Genomic DNA, 27604 nt, shown 5'->3' with positions numbered 1-27604 from the left:
GAGCTTCAAAAACCTGAGCCTAACATTCACCACCACCATCTTATTCCCCTGTTCACTAGGTTCGGGGTCCTTTTGCACATGTGTAGAGAAGAGGCCTTCTGGGTGCTAACTTTTTTTTTTTTTTTTTAAGAGCGTGGGTGGGTACTGAGGATTGAACCCAGGGCCTTTGCAATGAACTACATCTCTAATTTTTATTTTGAGACAGAGTCTCTCAAAGTCACTAAGTTGCCAAGAATGGGCACAAACTTGGCAATTTTCCTGCCTCAGCCTCCCAGAGTGCTGAAACTGGAGGTGTAAAATTCCATGCCTGGATTTACGTTCTGAGTGTCCATCAGGGGTGGCCAGAAAGCCAAAGCAGCTACTGATGCATCTCTAACTCATTTCTAGCCCAGAGTACGAGGTTGCAACTGGGGAAAAGGAAGGTAAAAGTGAATACATACTAAGGCTATTTGGAATACTGCTCTATCCCTAGTCAAGGTGAGAGTGTTACTTCAGCAGCAGTAACTGTGTCTGCCAACAGTCTCCTGAAGACTCCATGGAAACAGGGTGGAGGCAGGAAGAGAGGAGAGGTGGGAGAAGACAGGTATGCAGAACTCACTCTGAGCTTTTAAAGAACTACAAAAATGGCCAGGCATGGCAGTTAGCAAAAGCTACATTTCCAATTTAGCAGTCTTAGAAAAAATGCACAGGATAAAGATATGCTTCGTAGTCATTCATTCTGAAATCAAATCTCTGCCTCACCATTTACAAACTCTCAGTGGTATCAGAATAATCCAATCAGATAATGTTTATTATTAAGCAGCTACCATATGTCACAAGTTATATTAAACAAAGGAGCATAATGGAGGATAGACATTGGGTAGTAGGAAGAACATGTTTAAATGGGAAGGGGAACAAGGAGAGGAAGGAAAAGGAAAGAAAAGATAATGGAAAAAAATGAAAACACAAATTCTATAAATAGGGAAGGCAAGAAGGGTTGAAGGGAACGGAGGGGAGTGGGGAAAAAGAAGAATCAAGATATATTATGTACAGGTACAAATTCTCTGTGATGAATGTGATCAGTATGTATGACAAATCTGTACTAATAAAAAAAAAATAGCCAGGTGTGGTAGCACACATCTTGGGAAGATGAGGTAGGAGGGTCACCACGTCTTTGAGGCCAGCCTGGGCTACACAGTGAGTTCAAGGCCGCTTGAACTACATAGCAAGACCCCGTAAAAAAAAAAATTATATTAACCAGAAGGAAGCTGACTTTATATATATATATATGGTCAACCGATTTTTGGGGGAGGGTTCCAGGAATCGAACTCAGGATCTTGCACTTACCAGGCAGGTGCTGCATCGCTGAGCTACGTCCCTGGCCCTGGTGAACTGATTTTTGACAAGGGAGCTGAGACAATTTAATGGAGAAAAGCATAGTGTTTTCAACAAATGGTGCTGGCACAATTGGGTATCCACATGCAAAAGAGGGCCAAATTTCAACTCACACCATATATAAAAGTTAATATAAAACAAAGACATAAATGAAAAAATTGAAAGAAAAAAATCTGGCTAGACTACAGGTCAGTGGTAGACGATGTGTTTAGCATACACAAAGCCGTGGGTTCAATTCCTAGCATCAAAAAAGCAAACAAAGGAAAACAGGTATAAATCTTTCTGAGACTTTTTTGTTGTTGTTGTTGTTTTTTGTATTTTTGAGACAGTGTCTCATGATGCAGTTCAGGTTGGTCTTGAGCTCATTTTGTGGCTCAGGCTGGTGTCGAACTCGCAACAATCCCCCTGCCTTAGCCTACCAAGTGCTGGGATTACAGGCGTGCACCACCATGCCTGGCGAGATGATTGTATTTTATATATGACACCAAAAGCATAAGCAAAAGAAGAAACAAGAGATAAATCGGAGCCTATCAAAAGGAAAAAAAAAATTCTTTTTGCTTGAAATAAAGTAAAACGACAACTCCTGAGTAGAGGGAAATGAGTCCAGCATCCACAACAGATAAAAAAAAACTTACAACTCAATAATAAAAAGACAACTGTGCCAGACACGGTAGTACACACCTATATTCCTAATACTCAGGAGGCTAAGGCAAGAAGTTCTCCATGGGTTCAAGGCCAGTCTGAACTACACAGTAAGACTGTCTCAAAAAAAAAACAAAGACAAAAACAGATAAGCAGACAATCCAATTTAAAAGTGGGCCAAGGAAGCCAGGCCTGGTAGTGCAAAAGTATAATCCCAACACTAGGGAAACTGAGGCAGGAGAATTGCTATGATTTCGAGGTTCGCGTAGGCTACACAGTGATCTAGCCTGAATTACACAGTAAGACCTAGTCACAAAAAAGATCCATCCATCCACCCATCCACCCACCCACGCACTGGGGCCAAGGATTTAAACAGACTTTTCATTTAAACAGACATTTCTGCCAGGTGTGGTGCTGCATGCCTATAATCCCAGCACTTGGGAGGCTAAGGCAGGAGGATCATTGTGAGTTTGATGCTAGCCTGAGCTACAAAGTTAGCTCAGGGTCAGCCTGAACTGCATAGCAAGACCCTGCTTCAAAAAGACAAAAATAAAAGAAAAAGAACAAAGAAAAACCCCCAGACATTTCTCCAAGGAAGGAAACAGCCAGCAAGCACATGAAAAGATGCTTGACAACAATAATTAGGGAAATGCAAACTACAATGAGATAGTACTTCACACCCACTAGGATGGCTATAATGGAAATTAACAAATGTTGGTGAGGATACAGAAAAACTGAAGCCCTTATACACTTCTGATGGGAATGAAGGAGCCTATGTGGGTAACAGCTTGGCAATTCTTCAAACTTCGCACAGTTACCACATGACCCAGCAATTTCCATCGTAGGTATATAGACACAAAAATGGAAAACATATTATCTTGTACAAAAACTTGTCCATTTTGGGCATGGTAGCATATGCGTGTAATCCTAGTTACTCAGAAGTTGAGGCAAGAGGAGCACTTGCCTAGCACGCATGAAGCCTTGGGTTTAATCCTGAGCACCACTTACAAAACAAGCAAGGGTATATGTGTTGGTGTGGTTCCTTTTGCTTTTTTGTGGCATTGGGAATCAAACCCAGGGCCTTGCACTATTTAGACAAATGCTCTGCCACTGAGCTGTACTCCGGACCCCTGAAAGGGAGTGCTTTTGGAAGTACTATGTCTTCTGTCACTAGTATGAAGTACTAATATGTTAACACGAACTTGAAAACAGTGTGCAACCTGGGAGGAACCAATGATGACAGGTGCATCTATACAATTTCACTTACATGAAATTTTTGAATAGGCAAATCCATAAAAACGAAAAGGTAATTAGCAGCCAAGGACTGGGGACAAAGGATGTGAATATTAATAGGTACAGGATTTCTTCTGGGGGAGACAGGAATGTTTTGATTAAATAGTGGTGGTGACTGCAAAGCACTGTGAATATAATAAAAACCACTTAGAATGATAAAATTCTAGGTAATTCTAGGTAAATTTACCTAATTCTAGGTAAATTTTAACTCAGAGAAGAAAATTTTTAGTAAACTGGTTAGGGTATTATGATTCATTCAGTCATTTATTTAGACAGGGTCTTACTATGTAGCTCAGGCCTGCCTTGAACTATGTAACCCAGACTGGCCTCAAACTCACAGGGGTCCTCCTGCTTCAGCCTCCCAAGTGTGGGGATTACAGGTGTGCACCACCACACCTGGCCTTGTAGAGATAAATTTTATCTATTATTATTAACTTCATTTGATGATAAAGAAATGAAGCATAAAAAAGGCTAAGGATTTGTTTTGTCTGTCTAAAGTGACAAAGGCTAAGGTGAAGCACAGCCAAGACAAGTACTCATCTTGTCTGACTCTACAGCTTACAGAACTGTAACAAAAGGTCACAGGTAGTAAGTGATAGAAAGCTACAGAAGACACTTCAATTCATTAAGATACACACTCAGAATAGACAGACAAATCACTTCTAAGCCTGAGTCTACAAATAGCTAGAACCTGCCTTTTCAAGCACAAATCACAGTGCAAATGACATGAACTTCTCTACACTTAAAATTCCATTTCCTTTATTTTTGGCTGTGGTGTTGAGGCTCAAAGCCAGGTCTTGTGTATGCTAGGCAAACACACTACTACCAAGCTATACCTCAGCCCCCATTTCTGTTCTTATGACTACCCTAGGAATAGAACAAAAAGGAGGAAATGGGGAGATGGGAGATGTACAAAGGAGCAGGTATGCACGAACAAGTCTAGAGATCTAATGAACCACATGAGGGCTTACAGAAATTAAAATTGTTCTGTATATGGAATTCATGCTAAATTAGATTTAAGCTTCCTATCTCACCCCAGCAATAATGACTATTATCAAGAAATCAACCAAGAGCAAATGCTGGTAGAGCTGAGGGGACTAAAACTAGAGGTTCCACTTGACTCAGCTATTCCTCTTGGTACCGTTATTTTCCCAATAGAATTAAAAGCATTATACCATAGCAATATATGCACACTCACATTTATAGCAGCACAGTTTGTAATAGCTAAATCCTGGGAACAGCTAAAAATGCCCATCAACTGATGAATAGGTAAAGATGTGGTTTTTTTTTTTTTAATACAATGGAGTACTAACTCAGCCATAAAGAAGGATAAACTTGAGACATTTCTAGCTAAATGGATGCACCCTGAGACCATACTCTTAACTGAAATAAATTGGACACACATACTCAAATATTACATGGTCTCTGTTATGAGAAACTAAAAGTGTAAGTAAGGACTAAAATGTGTAACAGATATTGTGAAATAGAAAGAAAATGTTCAAGTGGGAAGGGAACCTGGGAGGGATGAGGGAAAAAAGAAGAGAAAAGGAAGGAAAAAAAAAAAGAGAAAAAAAGGAAAAAATGGAAACAAAGCTTTTGTAAATAGGGAGGGGAAGACGGATTGAAGGGAAAAGAGGGGAATGGGAAAAAAAAGAAGATATATCATGTACAAGTATAAATTCCCTAGGATAAATGTGATCATTATATATACCCAGAATGTATGAATAAACTTAATTTAAATAATAAAATGTACAAATAAAATCAATTTTAAAAATTAATTTTAGCTATTTTGGCACAAAAAACACTGGCTATGTAAAATGATGGATATGGTAATTTGCCTCATTATAGTAACCTCTTTATAATCTGTTCATAAAGATACTCTATTATAAAGGTATCTGTTTATATGATATTCCTACATATATATATTTCATAATATATTAAAAATATACACAATAAAATGTATTTTAAAAATGTCTACTCTAGGAAAAACTGAGATTAAATCTTTTGAATTAAAAGATTTCCCCCCTAAACTTCTTAGCCATTCATGTGACTATTATCAAAATTTTGGACTTCTCAGGTGTTCAGAACTATGCTCAGTACATATGGCCCTCCTTAGAGCCTCCAGATCTCAGAAGCTCCTGGCTGAGAGGGAGGTTTGGAAGAAATGAACATCAAAAAGCCAAATTTCAATCTAAAACCATATATGCCTTTGGCTCACTAAGCAGTTAAGGGTATTTCTCCTCAGTGCTGGAGACCAAACCCAGGAGTTTGCATATGCTAGGTATGTGCTCCACCACTGAACTCTACCAGCAGCCTTACCCCTTTATAGTTTGGAACTACTTCAGTGTGCCAGTCACTGTGAGGTATGCATTATCACCATCTTCCTTACCCATATGTGAAAATAAAACAAATTAAAGACAGCTTCATGGATTCAACTGAAGGTTTTTCAGGCTCCATGTTCTTTCTACTACACGATACTCCTACAGATGCTCTTCTAAGGAGACAAACATCTCTGCCCTAGATAAAAAGGAGTATACTGTAAGGTTAAGATGACATATTCTGGCTGGATGAGTGGCACATGCCTGTCATCTCAGCTACTCTTCAGACTGGGGCAGAAAGATTCCAAGGCTGGGGATTTAGCTCAGCGGCACAGCGCCTGCCTGGCAAATGCAAGGTCATGAGTTCAATTCCTGGTACCGGACAAAAAACAAAACAAAACAAAAAAGGATCCCAAGTTTGAGGCCAACTTAGCAAAGCCATCTCAAAATAATAAAGGGCTGGGGATATAGCTCTGTGGCAGAGCACCCTTGGGTTCAATTGCTAGTAAAACACACACACACACACACACACACACACACACACACACACATCCTGGGAATGGACCTACTTGGGCTTAATTATTAATCACACAAATTATGCAACCTTGGGAAGTTACTTAACCTCACTGGGTTTGTTTCTTCTTTAAAATATTGGTATTACTGTATAATTGCTTTTTGGATACCAGGTACTCATTTTCTTTCCTGGTAACACCCCAACTCTGAAGAAGTACTGAGGAGTTGTAATATATGGGCCTATGACAAGCTAATCCAGTCTGACATTCCCTCCCTACAGCCTGAGGTCTTGAATAGGGGAAGATATATACAGGGTTTACTTATTCCACTAGTAGTGCCCAAGCAGCCAGTCCCTATTCTAAGACCATTCTAGTGGTCTCCCACTACTGTCCCAGTTCTGTACAGCTCTTATGGTTCTCAAGCCAGATTTTTTAGACTTCACACTAAATCTGAATGCCTAACACCTAATAAATTCTCTTTTGTTCACATTAGCCACTTTGCTGCTTGCAACCAATGAACTCCAAAGGAAACACTGCTTGACTGGGTCACTGACAGAATGAGATACTCAATACATTTAAGTTGACATTATCTAGTCTTATTAACCATTAGAGGTAAACTCATTATGGGCTATAAACTAACATGTAAGTATGGCCATGTTACAAATGACTATAGAAAAAAACAATGGCCTATCTGACTACTTTCTAGGCTATCTCCTAGCATGACAATCTCAGTTATGATAAAAGGCCCACATCCTTAACAGAAAGTCATCTTAACATACCTGACATGGGTCTTCACTACCCATTCTAGTCCAGGAAATGTCTCAGGAGTTTTCAATCACCTGAAAATGGAGAAATAAGAGATCAGTTTTTTGAAAAGGAAGTTTTAAAGACATACAAAATAAAGATAAGAGATCCTGCATGCAGTTTATACATTACAGGAGAGAAACATGCAATTTTTAAATTTTAAGTAGCATTTCACTGTGAATATCAATATGGGGTCCTATGGGGCTTATCCTTGTACATTTTAAAATAGCTGAACAGAAAGATTTACTTTGGGGTGCAGCAGGAGTTCTAATCTACAGTCATTGAAATTTTACAATGTGTCATTTAAGATGTCAGACTCTGTGCCCAGGTTACATTACAGTTCACTTGTGATGGGCAGGATTATTAAGAGTTATGGCTAATTTATGCGGCAGCATATGGTTTTTCTTTTTACAGCTATTTTTATTAAACAAGTTTTGCAAAGTTTTTACATTAAAATTAATAGCTAAAGAATTGTTTATGCAAGTTGCTGTCACAGTTTATATAAAAGAGAAATATGTGCTATTAAAATCAGACATTTAGGTTACCTTTGGTTTTTTGCGATGCATGTTAGCTTTACACATCCTGATTCTCTTGCGATAATTTTCCTTTAAAAAGGGGGGTATAGAGTGATCTCTTTTCATCAAAACAAGACATAATGCCCTGAAAGCTGACTTCAAACCATGGTTGAAAATTCAGTTATTTACACTTTATCACAATCTACAAATACATTTTTTTTGTTGGTGTGTTTTAAAAAGAAAAAAAATGTCCATCATGCACTGCTGCAGGCAGCTTGGCATTTCATACAAGAGGATTTTTCACCCCCGAGTAGTTTGATGGCTCTCTTAGGGAAGACATGAGAACCCTGAGAAGTAACACAGAGGAGTAGAACTGGGGCCAACCAATTCCATTATTTCCTCTTTAGTCTTGTAGAATGGAACCTAGGGCCAGCCTGTCATGTCAGATGTTGCCCCAGGCCAGCTGAGTTAACAGCTTCTGGTGTTGGAAGGGAAACCTTTACGGGCACCCAGGATTTGCTGAATTGTGGAAGACAGGTGCTATCCCTTTCAGAGCTCAGAGATTTGGTATCACTCTTTAGGGTCACCTGAGGGCTCTACAGAAGGTGTAAGTGTGGTAGCTGGTCCTTTTAAGTACTGAGACCTATGTATGAAAATCAATCGAAGTGTTGGTCTCTTGCTTTCTCTTTCCAGAAATCAGAACGTTTGATAGGACTGGATAGAACTGCTTTCAACAACTTCCAGGGGGTGAAAAAGCTTTGGTTATTTTTAAACTAAAACTTAACAACTCAATAAACTTTTTTTTGTAAACTTAAAATAAAATCCCCCCCACCACTTTTAAAAATGTTTCCAACTTTTAACAAGCCCATTAACTTTAGAGTTAATTTAAGTTTATTTGAAAGAGAAAATTATTTTATTGTCCACCCCAAAAAATGACAATTCATCACATTTACTTTGATTAAAAAAGGACTAAACTTTATTGACAAACTGCTGCAGACATTTTGACATAAGTTTAAGCTACCTATTTAGGCAGACTTACACATGTAGCATTTAATCTTCCAAGAACAAAATGGGAGGACGGTACAAATCCAATTAGGACTTTAACTTATGTACAAAGTGGATTTTGATTCCTTTTTCAGTCAGCTGCAGTGTCCCTTTTTATATCATGCTAGTGTTGAGACATACTTGACTAACTACCTTGGAACAGTTCAATTTTGACAACCGTCAACTTAAAACCATCAGCTTTTGGCTCCAGTGTCCAGCGTCTGCACTTTTCCTTGGAGTGCAGAATCTCAGATGGACAAAATACTTGTCACTTTAAATACTGACATTTTAATTATTAGTACTATTACTGAAAGAATGTGGCTAAGAAGCTCAGCATCAAATTCAAAATAGGAGGCCAGTCCCTCTCCCCCAATCAACCTCTTTAAAATCTGTTCTTCCCCTAAGTATCTCTCAACACTGTATGTCTGGGGCTAGATTTCAAAACCCACATAGTGAAAAACTCAGTTTTACAAACCTAATTTTGTTGTTGTTGTATTTTAAGTCAATTAACGTTAAAAATTGCATCAACTATTTAACTCATGAGGATTTTCATATTAAAATTTAACCTTATGATTCAACCGCCATGTGCTTTTAAAGGAAACGTTTTTAGAGACGTCTGAGCTCACTTTTACATGGTGGTACCTACTGCCGTTAACATTTGTGATTTTAAATCTTAAACAGCCCTGAATTTTGAAATGTAGCCTAGTTTGGGATTCTGCAACTACAACTTTACGGGATGCCTCAAATCAAAACTAAGAGAAAGTTAACAAGCCTTTACTTCAGAACCTTTAAGCAAGCAATGTCACTTTTGAAACTAACAGGTTTGTGGTTTTTTTTTTTTACTCAACTTTTTTTTATTATAAAAGGTACACTTCTGTTTATATTTAAACAACAAAGAAAAAAAGCATCTACACACTTAAAAAATTAATTCGATATTCCTAAATCTATTTTAACTCATTTTAAAATACTACATACAGAAGCCAGAATGCAGAGTTAAGAATGGAGGAAGGTGGGGAGAAGAAGGGGACCACGAAGAAAAACACTTAGACAATTACTTGTCTGCTGTGGGTAAAGCAACAGGAATCCTGGGAGATACAAGAAATCAGTAACAACTTTGCTCATAATTGATATTTTCCCCTCCTGTTTGTTTTTAATAACGTCCATAAGGGTGTTCTCTGTATGCTCCCTTTACTGGCCTAGCTGGAGGGGCCTTCAGAGATGGCCTGGTCCCATTCCAGTCATCTTGGCCTGTGGGAGAAGCAAAGACAGATTATAAACTATGTATCAACAACATTTTGGGGTGAGCAACTCACCTGTTAAATATCACCCAACACTGGTTTTGCTTTTTTATGGTACTAGGGATTAAACCTAGGGTGTCATATATGCTAGGTAAATGTTCTACCACTGAGCTACTATGTATCTCCTGCCCTTTATTTCCTCCTCCCAGTAACAGGGAATTGAAACCAGGGCCTTCACACTGAACTATATCCCTGTCCTTTTCTATTTTTCATTTTTAGATGGTTTCATTATGCAGTTCAGGCTGGCCTTGAACTCAGAGTGATCCTCTTGCCTCAGCCTCCCAAGTACTGGGATTACAGGCATGCACCACCATACCCATCCTCATTTTTTACTTTGAGAGAGGGTCCCACTAAATTGCTGAACTGCCCACTGTGAGCTCACACTTGCAATCTTCCTGCCTCAGACTCCCAGAGTTGTGGTATTACCTATGTGTACCACTATGCCACTAAATTTTGAGACACGTTCTCATTAAATTGCCCAGGCTGGCCCCAAAACTTTAGATCCTTCTGCCTCAGCCTCCTGAGCTGCTGGGATTACAGGTGTACACCACCATGCCCAGCTATAAGACCCCTTTCTACCAGTGTCTCGATATCTCTCTAGTGGTCCTTGATCACCACTCTGCTTAGTGTTTTGAATATTTGGCTATTTTGAGCGGGAAGACAAAAAAGACCTAGCATTTATTCTTCAGTAATCTCCAGCAACAACCTGGGTCTTCATAGGCAGTGTGACTGATACTCCAGTCCTCAAACCTGCATAAAACCAACACTTTGCTCAAGACAGCAAGGCAGACATTAATCTCAGTGTCTGCAATGGCCTTTTTCTATCCCCAAAGCAATCGGCAGGCAGCCTCAGACAATGTGATAAAAATTGTGAAAGTCTTTCAGATTGGAAGTATCCAACAGCAAGTCAGGTTTCGCCATGCAGAAGTGCTCCCTGGCTCCCAGGGAGGAGCAAGCAAGGGCTATATTAACCAAAGGCCTCCATCAACACAGCTGGTACTCACTGCTTTTGTATCTACATACAAACAAATGCTCCATTTACAAAAATTGTTTAGAAGAATTCCTTAGTTCCTTTCTATGTCAACAGTTGAGAAAAGCCAGATAACATAGCTGACATCTTCAAATGGTTTTCCTTTGTGACAGAGAAAAGCCTGAAGATGATCACTTACTTCTACAGATGACCGCTATGAAAATAAGTTGTGTTTAAGCTTATTCTTCCCACTTACTTCCACACCTTCCCTGTGCCAGTTCATCCTGAAGTATTTATTTCTGCAGCTGCTGCTAGTCAGATATACCTTCTTCTATCACCATAAGTCTTAAACTCCTATATGGATCTAAAGTCACCTAGAATCCTATTTATACCCCTAATATAATTATCTATGCCCATTACTTTCCAAGAGATTTCTAGATACCCAGAAGACAATTTACTTTTCTAATTCTGTTTATAAAGGCAGATATGAGAAATTAACCATGGCAACATCACACCAAAAGCAAAAGGAACAGCCTGCCTTTTATAGTTTGGTCTTCTCTCCAGCAAAACAGAAATGCAGTTTAGTCAAACACATACAGAGGTCCCATTGTACTGCCTCACAGATGGAGGAAATACCCAGGTCCAATCATATTGCTCTTCTAAATACTGGCATGTGTGCACAGCAATACAGTGTTACTCATGGCAACTGTTTAGTACTATTTACTTAAAACTGGTTTAACCCCCACCTATCACCCCCCACAAGCACCTGATTGGCTATTTTATGCCATACTAAGGCTTAGCTTGCTTGTCTGTGGGAGGCCTAAGAGGTTCTTCTTTTTAGCTAAGGGTAAGGAGAGTATCAACTGGTGTCTTCAGATAAACACTCAGGTTGCTAAGCCCCTTGCCAAGGATTCCCTGGAAGTCCCATAGGTAAGAGAAAAAGGCTTCACATTTAAAAGGCTGCTCTCTCTATCCACTGCCATATGGCACTCCCGCTGGGCCCCATTAACATGGAGCCACACTTGGCTCGAGGACACATTTGAGCAATGTGTTTTCAACCAAATCTCAGAGAAAACAGTTCAGTTCTGCTGCTCCTCCAGCCTCTCTCTCTCTCTTGGGAGCAAGGACTGAGCTATCTAAAAACTAGTAAGGAGCATGGTACCAGTATTACTTGGTTCAGTCCTGCAGCTTCCTATCTGATTTCACCATCACTATTCTTACAATCCTAACCTATCATGACCATTTACTACTTTGTTAACAGGACTAGATTAAGATTCTGAATGTGTCTGGGTGGGTCACAGAAGTGTGACCTCTGCAATACTATGTATGGTCTCTGACCCCTTCTTCTACTGTGGCACTATTCCCTTGCTCTACTTCCCAGACACCAAAAACGAATCATCTTTGCTCTAAAATACTCTTCTGTCATGATGTTTCTGCCTTGTAGCCAGCCAACCATGGACTGAAGCCCCTGAAACCAAGAGCCAAATTAAACCTCTCCTTTTTTGCAGGCGGTGGCGGTGATGGTGGTAGGGTACTGGGAATTGAACTCAGGACCTCATACTTGCCAGAAACTTCTTTTCCTTAAGTGTGGGTATTGTGTACCAGAGGCTGATTAATACAACTGCTCTGATGTGCTGCTTGTTACTAAGTTCGTTTCAGCTGCCATCTCCTCTACACTGAGATTCTTTTTGGTGGGAGCCAAAATTATCTTAAAAAACAAGGTGGCCCAGAAAAGTAGAGCTGGAGATGATTGAGTTCTTATTTATCAATATACCTAAATATTAGCCCAGAAAAATAATGAAGATCTAGTGTTCCCTGTCTAAAGTAAAAATAATCACTATCTGCTAAAAAGTCTGCTGCTCCAGCCCAGCCAAGCTGGATCTGAGCCCCTAGTTTAAGATATGTACTCAGCCTTCCATGAGTATCAGTAGTCTACTCCCACCTCACTTTACAGGCCCTCTTTCTATCACACATCATAGAATTCAACAGACTCTGAACATCACATCTGTCAACACCACCATTTTCTAAAGGTTCTTCCTTGAGTATATAACTGACTTCCATGAATCTAGTCACCAGCATTCTCCCAGGCACATATGTGTACATTCTGTCACATAAATAAAGACATACCATAAGCTTCATAAGAATCTTGAACCTCCCCATGTCCATAGTCATAATATTCTGAGTCCCTGAAAACCAAAGACAAGAATTTTAAAAAGCTATACAGTAACAAAGTTTTAGTTCCAGCCTTTTCTCAAATACTTCCACACTCATTTTATTGTGTGTAAAATACAAGAAAATGTTCATTTTGTCCCATCCCTAAAGCCCCAAAATATTTCTCCCATCCAAGTACTAACCAGGCCCGACCCTGCTTAGCTTCCGAGATCAGACGAGATCGGGCGCGTTCAGGGTGGTATGGCCGTAGACGCCCCAAAATATTTCTAAAACATGTATGCACCACATACTGACAAAAAACGTTTAACCATAGCAAGGAAAAATAGATAACACATAATTTAAAGTGAAAAAGTAGAATCCTAAAATGACCCCTTAATCAGTGTAACAAATATTCACTGACTTAACTAGAAGAGAATAAACAAATAGGAAAAGAGCTATTTTGTGCCCATTATAAAATTCTGAGACTTTTTCAATCACAGGTATGATACACATACATACAAACAAAAAAAATTTTTTTTAAGAAAAATAGAAAAAATAACCCAAGTTATTGCAGTGGGATATTAGCTTCCTCTAAAAATTTTAGGCAATTTTAATGAAGTTATGGTTTTTATTTTTTATTTTTATTTTTTGGTTTTTCTCCGGTACCGGGAACCGAACTCACGACCTTGCGCTTGCCAGGCAGGCGCTTTTGCCGCTGAGCTAAATCCCCAGCCCCTTTTTATTTATTTTTGAGACAGTCTTGCTATGTACTCCAGGCTGGCCTTGAACTTGTGATGATCTTCCTGCCTCAGCCTCCTGAGTGCTGGGATTACAGGGGTGTGCCACCATGCCCAGCCTATTTCTTAATAATAAATCAAAATTATTTAAAGGTATATTTGTTGCCATGCAGTCATAGCTTGGGGATTTTTCATCTACTAAATTCAAAACTAGATTCTAAATTCAAATTCAGTTATCCAAACTTCCAGATCCAAGTGTGTGCCTCACAGATGTCAAAAGCAGAAGAGGTACCTTCAAAATATAAGTCATACTGCTCCTTAGTTAGTGCTGCCTAAATCTGAGTTCCTCCAATTTCATCCATCCATCCATCCCCAGGACACCAAACACACTTGTGCTGCCTCACTCACCCTTGGCTCTGGCTGTAATAGCCTTCGTAGCCTTCATAACTCTGTTCTGCATATGTATCATCATATCCCTGAAAAAAAAAAAAAAAAGAAAAAAAAGAAATACAAGATCAGAATTGTAGACAGTAGAGAAAGCAATTATATCCCACACCAGACTCCTGGGTATAACAGCCTTCTAGATTATTAACAGCTCTCTGGATTAACAGGACATAGAATTTTCCTCCAAAATATTAATACTCACTATGGAACAGTCAAGAGAGAAAAGGTTACTAAGCAAACACACAGGTAAAGCTCAAACAAATATGATATGCCATAGAACAAATGTGACTGGAGAAGTATAAAACTGAGCTTTGGTATTATCAGTAGTAGTAGAAGATCCCTTAGTAAAACATACATTAAAGCACAGCTTACTTTCCAGTTATCTATATGTAAGTAGTAAGCCATGTCTAAAATAGAAAAATCTGAGAGTTCAACATTCACTATATAAGGCAGATTCTAAATTTAAGAGGTAGTCCCTCGCCTACATAAAGGGTCAAAACCCTGTCATTTAACTTCCTTGGGAAACCTTCCAGGTATTGGAAAATGGTACACTGTTCAAAATATTCTTACATATTCTTCGTATGTTTCTGGTGCAGGGGGTGGAGGCAAAGGTATTCTCTGGATGCCTGCTGTCCGTGCTCTTGGTGCTGGAGCACCCCTCACTGTAGGTGGGGGTGGCACTCCTCTAGTCACAGTGGCACCTCTAGTGATGGCGCCTCTCACTGGGGTTCCACGCACCAAAGCCCCCCGAGGTGGTCCAACGCCACGGCCCCTAAAAAAAGAAAATTTATTTTAAATGAAACTTTTAATAGGCCACTTTTATGTTTACAATTGTTTGCAAATTCTGGAGCTAAACATTTTACAATGCCTTGATCAGATTAATACTGGAACGTGAAGGTGGGCAACAGACCTGTGCTGGGAGACTGCCCAGGTCCCATAGTGGATCAGTACACCTTAGTCAGATTTGGACAGTCTACACATTCCATAAACATCAATCACAAAAAGTAAAATTCTGAAGTCAGACTGCTTAAAAAGGTTAGGACTGTTTGAAATTTAAAAAACCAAAAGTTTCAGCAAGACTGTAGTGCCTGACTATGATCAAAGTTTGTGAGATCTAGAATATATCCCACCACCACCCACGTACTTGGGATTAAACCTAGGGCCTTGTGCTTTTTAGTCAAGTGTTCTGCTACTGAACCACATATCCTCAGCCCTTTTTACAATTTTTTTATTTTGAGATAAGGTCTCTCACTGAGTTGCCTGGGTTGGCCTCAAACTCACACTCCCCCTGCCTTGGCCTCCTGGGAAGCTGACGTTACAGATGGTGCCAGCCGCCCAGCTAGAATTCCATTGTGGTTTTTTTTTCAGTGCTCAGCATTTACCACTATATATTTTTATTAGTAGTGCATGGTAGTTATATAGATTACTGGGTTTCATTTTGGCAGATTTGTACATGCCCATAACATAATCACCCCTCTTCTCCCCAGTTTCTGCTTTTTTTGGGGAGAGGGGTTCAATATGTGTAACATATTTTGATCACAACCTGCCTTTACGTGCCCCCCTCTTGCCCCTTCTTCCCTTTCACTTGTCTAATAATAGTCTCCCTTCACTTTCTTCTTTCTTGGTTTGTTTGTCTTTTGAGACAGGGACTCACCTTGTAGAATTCAGGCTGACCTTTAGCTTACTACCTAGCCCAGCCTGGCCTTAAATTTGTGGCAATGCTCCTACCTCAGCACTGGAATTACAAGCACGTGCCCCTATGCCTGGCTGAAATTTTGATTTGGTCAGCTGTCATTTTTGGAATTTTATTTGTGTGTGTTTAGGATTTTTTTCCTTTTTTGCAATAATGGGGATTGACCCAAGGACCTCATGCACGCCAGGAAAGTGCTGTTGGCACTACGCTACATCCCCAGCTCTCCTACTTTGTTGTCATGTATTTTACATTCCATATTTAGGAAGAACACGAAGTATTTGTCTGAATCTGGCTTATTCTACTCAATGTGATGACTTCCACATCCCTCCATTTTTCTGTAAATCACAAAATATCAGGTTTTTTTTAATGGCTAAATAATATTCCATTATGTGTATATGCCACATTTTCTTTATCTATTCATTTGTTGACAAGTACTTAGGCTAGGTCCATACCTTGGACACTGTATATTATGCCACGATAAACGTGGGCTTGCAGGTATCCCTGTGGTATGCTGAATGTAGTTCCTTCTGGTATATACACCAATGAGTGGTACAGCAGGATCAAGTGGTAGTTTGTTGAGGAACTCCCATATTGATTTCCATAATGGTTGTACTAATTTATACTCCACCAGCAGTATAGAAGGGTTCCTTTTTCCCTGCATCCTCACTAGCATTTAATATAATTTCATTCTTGATATAACACACAAATCTTGAGACCACTCCTAGGCTACAAGAGCACCACTAATAGAGAGATGGTTCTAGCAGTTAAACTTACATCCTATTTTTAGCTGTCTACTTTATCTTTACCTGGGAACAGGTGGAGGGGGAGGTGCAGCTCCCCGGCCTCTTACTGGCACCCCACGTCCACGAGAGGGCTCAGGTACTCCATTCAAGTATGACAGCTCTAGAAATTGTTCCTGGCAGATATCATCCATCATATCCTGGGAATGAAAGACAAGAAGTATTATGCAACATCTACTCTGTCTACAGGGAAATCATTTGGCTCACATGAGTGTTGGCTACTAAGAACGAGCTATAAAAGCCCAGATGAAGTCTCAGGTCATTCACTCTCTGAAGCTGAATGACACCCTAACTGTCACTCCTTTGAGGAAAGTGTTGATGGTAAACCCATCATTATTCTGATGGAGTGCTTCAGGGTGTGGTCCCTCCCCAGCTCTCCAGATCACTTCCATCTTCTCTCCATACAAAACCTCCTTTCAAGCCATGCTGAACAACCTGTAGTTCAGAGCCCAGCATACTTTCACGCACCCACTTTCTGTAAATAGTTTCCTTTTCCTGGAGTAAGAAGAGCTGCTACCATTAACTGAGTTCTATGAATTAGGTACTATATAAGATTTATACACATTTTTCAGTTTAATCTTCAAAATGATCCTAGGCAGACCTTCCCATTTTAGTCAAGAAAGCAAGATTCAGGAAGTACAAATCCATCAGCCTATGAACATGGCAGTCTCAAGACTGAATTTAGAACAGCCTGTCACCAAAATCCTGGTTTTGAAACAATAGGCCACACTGAATTTTTTTTTTTTTTTTTTTTTTTACCCCTATTCAAGGGGACTCTAACCTGCCCATACAACCCTTACCTAAAATACTGTCTTTTTTCCTCTTTGGTACTGGAAATTAAACTGACAGACTTTGCATTGAGCCACATCACCAAACTTTTTGCATCTTTTTTTTTTTTTTTTTTTTAAACAGGGTTTTGCTATGTAGTCCAGGATGGCCTTGATTCTCTATGTAGCCCACGCTGACCTCAAATTTGCAGCGATCCTCCTGCCTCAGCCTCCCTGAATGCTGGGATTACAGGTATGCGCCACCACGCCCGACTTGTGATAGTATCATTTAAAAGGTTCCTGTTGATGCCACCCAGTACTTCCCTTTTTCCCAAAGCACCATGTAACTCTCTCTACTCAGGTACTTACCGCAACATTTTAGAACAGTTTATTTATCTGTCTTACTGATTACGAGCTCTTCAGGGAGCATTTTTGTAACTTCAGACTCAAGCATAATAACTAGGATCAACCAGCTATTAACAAATGTTTGGGATAAACAAAGACTGTGTGGCTCAAGTGAAATGACAACTTATCCAAGATGCAGAGAGCACTCCTAATCCAAAGCCCTTATTGCACCACGAAGCCTCCCTGGTAGTTAATGATCCTAAGGGGCAAACAGAAGGCTCTGGTCGTGGATGCAAAACAAGCTCAGTGTTTTTTCTCACAAGAAGGAAGAACTGAATCAAATCCCATGTGCATATTTTTCCACACTCTTCCTGTTCAGAGCCATTCAATTATAATACTTCATGTATTTTTAAGTTTACCTTAGGTAGATAAAACTTCAAGAATGCAAGATTCTCATCTCTAGAGAGATGCCCTCCTCAGCTGTCCTCTTCCTCTTACCTTACACATTACTGCTGCTTGAGACTCACACTGGAGAATCAAGAACCAACGCCAACTCATCGCTTAGATTCCTCCAGCTCATCAACACTGAGGAAAGCCAGATTTCCTTTTTCAAAGATTTACTTACATAGAAGCCTTGTAAACCTATCCTGTTGGAAAAATAGGCTTGAGACTAATACTAATACTAAAGAGAAAATGGGCATTCTCTTTATAGACCTGGAGACTGGGCAGCGCAGGATGTTTCAAGAGAACACCTCAAAAAGAAAAAAAAATTTCCTTCAAGGAAAAATTAACCAGCTGTGAGTTTTTCTCCAGGATTTGTTAAATTGGCTATTCATATTGAACATTCTAACAAAGGTGAGTTACTTGGAAGCAAAGCAGCTGCTGAGACATCTGAGAGTATTAGAGTATGCACTTGCATTATATATACAGACTTGCCTAAGAATATTTGCTCTACCAATTCTCACCATCCTCTGAAACAATTAGTTCTAACTCCCTCATTTTGCATTAAGAAACCTATCTCCTCTTAGTTTTAGTGATGAAAATACTACATTTATTCAATTTTACTTGAACAGTATTCCAAATCCACTCATAACCCAGATCCATCCTTGATAGTAAATAGTCAACAGTACTATGTTAACTCTTGACAACCACGAGTCTTTGATAAAGGGCAAAAACAAACCCATTTTCTACTCATTCAATAGTAGTGCAGGCTGAGCATCTCTTTTTTTGGTACCAAGAATCGAACTCAGGACCTTGTGCTTGCCAGGCAGATGCTTGTGCCACTGAGCTGTAACCCTGACCCCAGGCTGAGCATCTCTAATGGGAAAATCTGAAATTCTTCAATATCTGAAACTTTTTGAATGCCAGTAAAATGCTGTAAAAGGAAAATTGCACATTTGCCCTTATGTCATGGGTTGTAGTCATAATATAGGCATACTAAAAATACTATATAAAATTACCTTCAAGTCATGTATAAGGTATACGTGAAAAACATAATAAATGAATTTTTTTAGGCTAGGGTTCCACCCCCAAGATATTGCATCTATATGCAAATTCCTTAAATAAATAAATTGCTAATGCTGGGATACTTCTGGTTCCAAGCATTTCAGATAAAGGATACACAACCTGTAGTCTGACTATGTGGTAAGATTACACATCCCTGGCCTGTTCCAAGTTTTCTTGGACCTCAGATACACTCTCAAAGGAGCTGCACTCCAAGTTCTTTAATATCAAAGGGGGAGCCTCTAACAGATGCTTCTTTCAAATGAAACTCCACTAGAATAAATTCCTTCGAGGGAGGAACCTGAGTACAGCAGGTTAGAATTTAATCCATTAACATTGGATGCTGTAAGTTTTTTGCTGCTAGGTCTAGACTCAAGAGTCTAGACAAAGCACACAGTAAAATTTTCAATGCAGGGACCTGGTTTAGCCATTTTCCTAATACAAGTGCCTAGTTCCACACTAGTACCAAAATACTGAGCTCAATGAGGATTCATCTTTGTTAACCAGGTTATCAGAATGCAGGCATGGTGGGTTCAATCCTCAGTATCACACACAAACAAAAAGAGGAGGAGGGTGTTAAAAGGCAGGCATGGTGGTGAACACCTGCAATCCCAGCACTCTGGAGGCTATGGCAGTAGGATTTCAAGTTTGAAGGGTGCACTACGATCCCCCAAGATATTTACAACAGATTCTGGTGCACAATGAAAACCATAGACAAGGAGGGGTACAGTGGCCTTGGGACACAGTACGCTGAAAACTAGGTAGGAGCAATGGACCACCTCAGGAAAATGAACATGAATGTGGAATTTGGTATACAAATTTGGGTCAGGCAGAATCCCTGGTTAACAACCCCTGCCTTCACAATAGCATATAATCCTACTTCTCCCATATCCAGAAGACAAAGGGTATTGATTTCCTTACTGGTACAAGAAACTTTTTGACTTCTTCCATGGCATGAGCCATAAGAGCATAAGCCTCACACGGGGGTCCAAAGACCTCAATGAAGACATGCAGATCCATATTTAAGTGGGCATATTTGGGGTCTCCACCTTTGCGAAGCTCTTCTTCCTGTGGAAAAACATAGAGAAATATCACACAGACTAAGGAGAAAACAATACCTTTACTTTTAGATGAAAGAGAGCAAAAAAAACAGAAAACCTTCAATTGTTATTAAAAAACAAAAAATAGTCTAATATGATGGGATGCACCTCTAATCCCAGCACTCAGAAGGCTGAGGCAAGAGAACTGAAGGTTTGAGCCAAACCTGGACAACTTAGTGAGAATCTATCTCAAAGTAAATTGGATGAAACATGTAGCTTAATATGAAGGTCCTGGGTTCAATACTCAGTAACCCCGCCCCCCCCACACACACGGGGGGGGGGGGCAGGTTTAAGCGGGAGCCATGGTGGTTAACACCTGTAATCTCAGCACTCTGGAGGCTGTGGCAGTAGGATCTCAAGTTTGAAGGCAGCCTGGGGTATACAGTAAGACCCTGTCTCCAACTACAATCCCTAGGCAGACGTGGTGGTGCACACCTGTGATCCCATTACTAGGGAGGCTGAGGTAGGAGGACTCTGTGAGTTTGAGGCCAGCCTGGACTACATAGTGTGGTCCTGTCTCAACACCCTCCTCCCCAAATCAAACCACAACCCCTCTAAAAATAAATTTTAAAGAAAAAGAAAAATAAGCTCTGGAGAACAATTAATTCATACAACCTGCTAAACTTGTACTTTGTAAACTTTCTCTTAAATCAGGTATTCATTAGAACTCTTATTAAGAGACACAAAACAGAAAAGAATTCTAATCTCTAGTTAGATAACAGCTATTTGTCAAGCATTTGCATGCAGGCATGAATGTACTGTATACATGTACTTTTTTTTGTTGTTGTTTTTTCTGGTCCCGGGAATTGAACTCATGACCTCATGCTTGCCAGGGAGGCGCTGTGCTGCCGAGCTAAGCCCCCAGCCCCCTATATGTACGTATTTACAGATAAGCATTTGTTTTTAAATCCAAGGTAGAGTTATTAATCACGACCAGTTGTTTATCTGCTTTTATGGTCTGGGGAGTTCCAAAGAAGAAAAGAAGATAGAGAAAAGAAAAGCTCATGTAAATCTCATTAGCTAAAAATAATGTACTTCAGATTTCTCATTAAATCCTTAACTGTATGGATTTAATGAGAAATGTTAATGGACAAAAGAAAAGGATCTCAGAAAACAACATTTATCAATTGGATACATAAAAAGAAGTGTGGAAGAACAAGTTTTTAAACTGTAACAGGTAGACCTCATCCAAAAAGTTGATGTAGAAGGCTAAGACCATTCTCTTGTAGTAAGAAGTTTCTTGGCATTTACAGAGTACACAGTGTATGGAGCTGTGGCATGGAAACAAAGTAAAACCCATTAGGAAGGTTTTGTTACCAGGATTAGTTCTGGTTCCTTTTGAATATGTACATTCTTTTAGCAGGCCTTCCATTCCAGCTGTCTAGAAAAACAACCACCTAAATCTTAAACTCACCTGTACTTGCAACATTTCTATTTGCATATATTTATGTTGCTGTTCACATTTTAGTATCTTCATTCTTCCGTTCACACGTAAGTTTACCAGTGCTAAAGATGCTACTACTATTTCTATTACTATATAGCCGAAAGTCAAAAAGAAAAGAACCACCAGAACGCACCTAGGTTCTTCTAGGGTTCCTAAGAAAGTAAACTAACTTGGCCTATAATCTCTTGCATCCAATGAAAGTTTAAAGGATTCACCTTTTGTACACATGTAAAAGGCTACTTTTTTGGGGGGAGAGGGTGGTATGTTACTGGCAATTGAACTTGGGGCATCACACATGCTAGGTAATTGCTCTAACACTGAGCTGCATCCCCAGCCCTAAAATGCTAGCCTCTGTAAATCAGTAAATGGTCCTGGACACCAGGCCAACTAGAAGGTATTAGGGTGTTTTTCTGCCTCATTAGCATGAGCTTACCTTGGCTTTGTCTCTCATTGAACCCTTTCCCAACACAGAGATCTTCGCGCCAGTCTCTTCCTGCAGTCTTTTGATTGTATTCCCTTGTGGTCCAAGAATCTTCCCCACAAAATTGAACTGACAGGGAAAAAAAAAAAATCAATTTTATAAATATACATGCTTCTAAAATATTTCAATAGATATATCTCATTTGATCTTCAATAACCCTGTAAAACATAAAATAGTAGAGTATTACCCTTCCTAGCTTACTGGACAGAGGATATACAGAGGGTGTACTATATGATTAGCTGTAGGATATCCAACAAGAAAGTGGCAATTTCTAGACCTGAATTTGGGTTTCCTAATGTAGTCTGATGCTTTTCCCATAATACATTACAATTCTTAATACTTTAACATAAACAAAACACTTTAACATTTTTAAGGTGATGATCTCAGAATAGAGCAGACACATGGCACTCTTTAGTAGCATGTTTACCAAACAACTGCTTTTTCTAGAAAAAGAAAGCAATTTTTCCCCCTCCCTCCCGGTACTGGGAATTGAACTCAGGATCTCACGCTTGCCAAGCAGGCACTAATGCCACTGAGTTATATCCCTGGTCCAAGAAAGCAATTCTTGAAAAGATAAGCTTTGAGTAAGAAATAAAATTAACGTCAATCAGTTAAAGATTTGTGTTATATTTTCTTGTTCTTTTTTTTGAGACAGGGTCTCACTATGTAGTTCAGGCTGGCCTTGAACTCACTACGTAGCCCAGGCTGGCCTCAAACTGATGGTGAGTCTTCTGTTTCAGCAACCTCCCACAGCAGTGCTGGGATTATAGGCATGTGCCACCACGCCCACCTGTGTTACATTTTCTTTCTTTCAGATTTTAAGTCAATCTCTTAAAGGGCAGCAACTCCTCAGAATTAGTTTTTTCTTTGAACTTGTAGTCCAAACAAACATTTTTTTGTTTTTTGAGAGAGTCTTGCTATGTAATTCAGGCTGCCTCGAACCCTCTATGTACCCTAGGCTGGCCTCGAACTCAGCGATCATTCTACCTCACCCTTCTGAGTACTGAAATTACAGGCATGTCCCACTACACCTAGCCCAGATGACTAAGAAATAAATAAGAAAGAAATAATTGGGGGGTGCCGGGCGCATGCCCGTAATCCCAGCACTCAGGAAGCTAGGCAGGAGAATCATTCCAAGTTTGAGACCAGCCTAGGCTACAAAGTGACCTCAAGGCCAGCCTGAGCTGCATATTGTGACCCTGTCTCAAAAAGACAAAAAAAAATTAAATAAAAAATAAATAAATAAAAAATAATGGGGGGGGGCAGTAGAGTAGTATGTGGGATTGAATCTAGGCCTTTTGAACTCAGCTATACCCCCAACTTTTATTTTGAGATAAGGTCTCACCAAGTTGGTAAGTGGCCCAGGCTGAGTTTTTTTTTTGTTTGTTTGTTTTTTTGTTTTTTTCCGGTACCAGGAATCGAACTCACAACATCGCGCTTGCCAGGCAAGCACTGTGCCACTAAGCTAAATCCCCAGCCCCCCAGGCTGAGTTTGAATTCATGATTTTCTTGCCTTAGCCTCCCAGAATGCTGGGGTTACTAGTGTGTATCACCATGCCCAGCTAAGGAATTTTTTAAAAAATCTTTTTGAGACACAATCTTACTATGCAGTTCAGGCTGGTCTCGAACTTGCAAGGAACCTCCTCCCTCAGCCTCCTGAGTACTGGGAAGGAATTATTTTTGATAATAAAAAAATTGTATTTCCTTCCTGACCACAGCCATGCTGCTGTTATGGGTTTGGATCTTTCAACTGTCAGAAGTAGGTACAAGCATGGGAAAGAAGCTTCAGATGATTCAGGTCAAATGTACTATAATCCCTAAAGTCTTGATTATAGCCAGTGACTCTCCTACCTGCAATGTTAAATCAAGAGAGGCGCTTTTTGCCTTACCTTTGGATACTGCTTGACAGGTATCAGTACCCGCTCTTTCAGCTTCATGTTCTTATGAGAAAATAAATCCAAGTAGTTCTCTTCATCATCCTTTTTTGAATCACCTTTCTGAATCTTCTCAATTTCTAAACAGGAAAAAGAGAATTTATTTCTGCTCTGCTAAACAAAGGCAAATTGCTAAGACTGCTTAAAGCAGTAACATGAGAGTACTGTGTAACAGGACCAAATCATTCAGATGAATGTGCAAATTTTAGACTGAAAGCATCAAAGCTGTTAGGTTGACTAGGCCATCCACATGAAACCTCTTATATCATTCAAGTATCTTTTGACTGAAGGGTACTGTAAATGGATTTTAAAAAACAAACCGGGTAAAAAAGTGCCTGCCTGGCAAGCGCAAGGTCGTGAGTTCAGTTCCCGGTACCGAGAAAAAACAAAACAAAACAAAAAAACACAAAAACCAAAAACAAAAACGGGATAAGATGGAGGAAAAAGAGGTAAAAATTTTTTTAAGAATAACAAAGTCTTAGCCAGGCACAGTAGCTCATTCCAGCTACTTGGGAGACTGAAACAAGAGGATTACTAGTTTGAGCCCAGCCAGTGCAACTTATCGAGGCCCTGTCTCAAAATAAAAAATGAAAAGGGCCAGAATGTAGCTCAGTGGTAGAACACCCCTGGGTTCAATCCCTAGTACCACAAAAAACCAAAAGCAAACAAAACATCAAAATCTTCGTCAGGTACAAAGTCACAGCTTGGTAAAGAACGAAAGATAATTAAATGAACACTTCCATTAAAATTCCTCTGTGGAAATGTGCTTTTGGCTACCAGTTCCTAGTCTGAAAGATCTGGTTCTAGCTGGGTGCAGTAGCAAGCACATGCCTGTAATCTTAGCACTCAGCAGGCTGAGGCAAGAGAATTGAGAGTTCAAGGCTAGCCTGGGCTATATAAAAACAAAACAAATAAACAAGAAAAACCTGGTCCTCACTCTGCCATTCTCTTAATTTTGGTTTCCTTATTTATAAAACAGACTTACCAGCTACCTTGTCAGATTGCTATAAAGACAGTAAAATATGCCCAATTAAAGCTCATTTCTTAGAAAGTGCTTAATAGTCATCATCATTTAGTTCAAATACAGTCCATGTCCTAAACTAGAGAATGCACCAAAGTACTTTTTAAAATCACTCTTCTTAAATATGACTGACATGTAAAAACTATATGTATTTAGTGTGTACAGTGAGGAGTGTGGAAATAAGTATATACTTGTAAAACTATCTCCACTATCAAGGCCATGGATATATCCATCAGCACCATCAATACTTTCAAATTTGCAGGTTGAGATAGTTTCATCAGACAGCACCCTTGCATCCAAAAGGACTTCCCATCCTTAAGGAACTTCATAAGTCACTGAAAGTGTCTGAATACTTCTTACATATAAGCAGATGACAGGAGAGATATGGGTTAATTACACCATGGGAGATTTACAAAAGGCCAGGCACCTGGCCCAACAGAGCAAGAGATATGGTCCCCATCTTCACTGTTTATATACTGTAATCCCCAGTTATGGGGGTGACAATGAAGTACATACAGCTGAATGTTATGTATGACAGGAATTCTAACAGAATGGGTCTAGACTGCCCAAAATATATGGCTGCAACTGACAGTTATACAGTCTACTGAGAATAGCTATAGAAGGAAATTTATACTCCCTAAAATCAGTGGAACATTCTAAATAACTGAATATTCTGTATTTTGAGACAGCATTTCTCAAACTTCAGCACACATCAGAATCATCAGAAACATGGGGCAGGGGGTTGTTCAACCAGATTGCTGAGCCCCAAACCCAGTCTGGGATTTTGTTAGGAATTTGAATTTCTTTTTTTTTTTTTCTGGTACCGGGAACCGAACTCATGACCTTGCGCTTGCCAGGCAGGCGCTGTGCCGCTGAGCTAAATCCCCAGCCCCAGGAATTTGAATTTCTAACTTAGTTATCAGGGGATGCTGACTGACACAGCTGGGCTAGGGATGACTGGTTTATGGTATTAAAACACTGCCTCACATTCTGCAAATCTATATCCTTAACAGTTTTTTTGTTTTTGTTTTTTTGGTCTTTTTGAGACAGAGTCTCACTATGCAGTTCAGGCTGGCCTTGAGTTCACTTTGTAGCCCAGTGCTGGGATTACAGGTGTGTGCCACCACACCCAGCATCTAACAGTTTTTAAAGTTTTTAAAGTAACTGTTAGATTAAGTCCAGCTGTAATATACATAGAAAGTTACTTGGACAGATCTCAGAGTTCAGAATTGCAAACTGAAAGGCTTGTATTTATTAAAAAGCCTAATTTCAGGATGCTACACTACAGCATAAACTAACTGAGCGGGATGGGGATATAGCTCAGCGGCACAGCGCCTGCCTAGCCAATGCGAGGTCATGAGTTTGATTCCCAGTACAAAAAAAAAAAAAAAAAAAGCTGGGAGTGGCGGTGCACACCTGTAATCTCAGCACTCGGGAGACTGAGGCAAGACTGTTGCGAGTTTGTGGCTGGCCTGAACTGCATAGTGAGACCCTGTCTCAAAAAGACAAAAAACAAAATAAAACTAACTGAGCATATGACTTGCTTTCTGACATCTAAAACTGCTTGCTGATCAACTGTAACCATTTCTAACTAAATGTTTTTGTAAGAACGGTAGCATGGAATTAAAAAAAATTTTTTTTAGACAAGCTTGCCTGGTTGACTTCAAATTTTTGAGCTCATAAGCCTTTTGCCTCAGCCTGTGGGACAGATGGGACTAAAGGCAAACAGAACTGTAAACGACAATGGTCTTCACATCACATCCCTACGTTTGTCTCACTACTCAGAACAGAAAACAATCTTATAAGGAACAGATTAAATGTCTTGCTAAACACTGTTTTACTGTCTCATTGGTGGTAGATCCTGGCCTCCGCCACTCCATGCTTATTTCTAGTATTAACTTCTGGTCACTTTTGTTTTTTTTTCCTTTTAATAAAAAGGATTTACCCTCAGACAACAAAGGCAACGTTTCTACTTTCAAGGCAACGTTTCTTTTTTATTTTATTTATTTATTTATTTGTTTATTTTCAAGGCAACATTTCTGAAACTGGCTCATTTAAGTGATCTTTGCCTAGGTCTCTGGAGACTGTGGATGTCTCAAGAGCCAAAGAAAGAAAAGCTGAGATGTAAACAACATAGCAATGTGACCCATTTGTTTCCTGGTCAAACACAACCATACACTATCGGGTGACTTAAATGTGTCAGGACTTTTGAATTTATTATTTCATTTTGTCTTTATAACCAGTATTACCCCATTTAACAGGAAATGAAATCTAGGCTTAGAAAAGTTATGCAATTTGTGTAAAATCACAAAACTAAAGTGACAGAAAAGATACATTTTTAAACCCAAGTAAGTCTATACTAGCCAGTGAAGTCAAATGAAAAATTCCTCTGTGGAAATGTGCTTTTGGCTACC

General features: G+C 39.6%; 1 protein-coding gene across 3 annotated transcripts in view; it reads right to left on the bottom strand.

Annotated features, from left to right (window-relative positions):
- Nucleotides 1-27604, bottom strand: part of Khdrbs1 (KH domain containing, RNA binding, signal transduction associated 1) — a 44636-nt gene that overhangs the window by 8298 nt on the left and 8734 nt on the right. The window contains exons 2-11 of one of the 3 annotated variants that reach the window (XR_001236051.1): nucleotides 24125-24249; nucleotides 22188-22304; nucleotides 20132-20278; nucleotides 16602-16735; nucleotides 14673-14874; nucleotides 14067-14134; nucleotides 12898-12956; nucleotides 9558-9750; nucleotides 6919-6978; nucleotides 5699-5826 (exon numbers count right to left, since the gene is read on the bottom strand). Coding sequence is in view for 1 of the 3 variants with exons in the window: in XM_005395038.2 (XP_005395095.1) it covers nucleotides 9653-9750; nucleotides 12898-12956; nucleotides 14067-14134; nucleotides 14673-14874; nucleotides 16602-16735; nucleotides 20132-20278; nucleotides 22188-22304; nucleotides 24125-24249 (950 nt within the window). In the remaining 2 variants the exon portion in view is untranslated. Of the gene's footprint in view, nucleotides 1-5698; nucleotides 5827-6918; nucleotides 6979-9542; nucleotides 9751-12897; nucleotides 12957-14066; nucleotides 14135-14672; nucleotides 14875-16601; nucleotides 16736-20131; nucleotides 20279-22187; nucleotides 22305-24124; nucleotides 24250-27604 lie in introns of those variants that run through there. The other 2 variants (XR_262674.2, XM_005395038.2) reach the window with 2 other exon arrangements.

This window comes from Chinchilla lanigera, unplaced genomic scaffold, assembly GCF_000276665.1.
Source record: "Chinchilla lanigera isolate Chin_1 unplaced genomic scaffold, ChiLan1.0 scaffold00051, whole genome shotgun sequence".
NCBI lineage: Eukaryota > Metazoa > Chordata > Mammalia > Rodentia > Chinchillidae > Chinchilla > Chinchilla lanigera.
The sequence above is the reverse complement of the archived record's forward strand: the minus strand, read 5'-3'. Positions and strand labels throughout refer to the sequence as shown.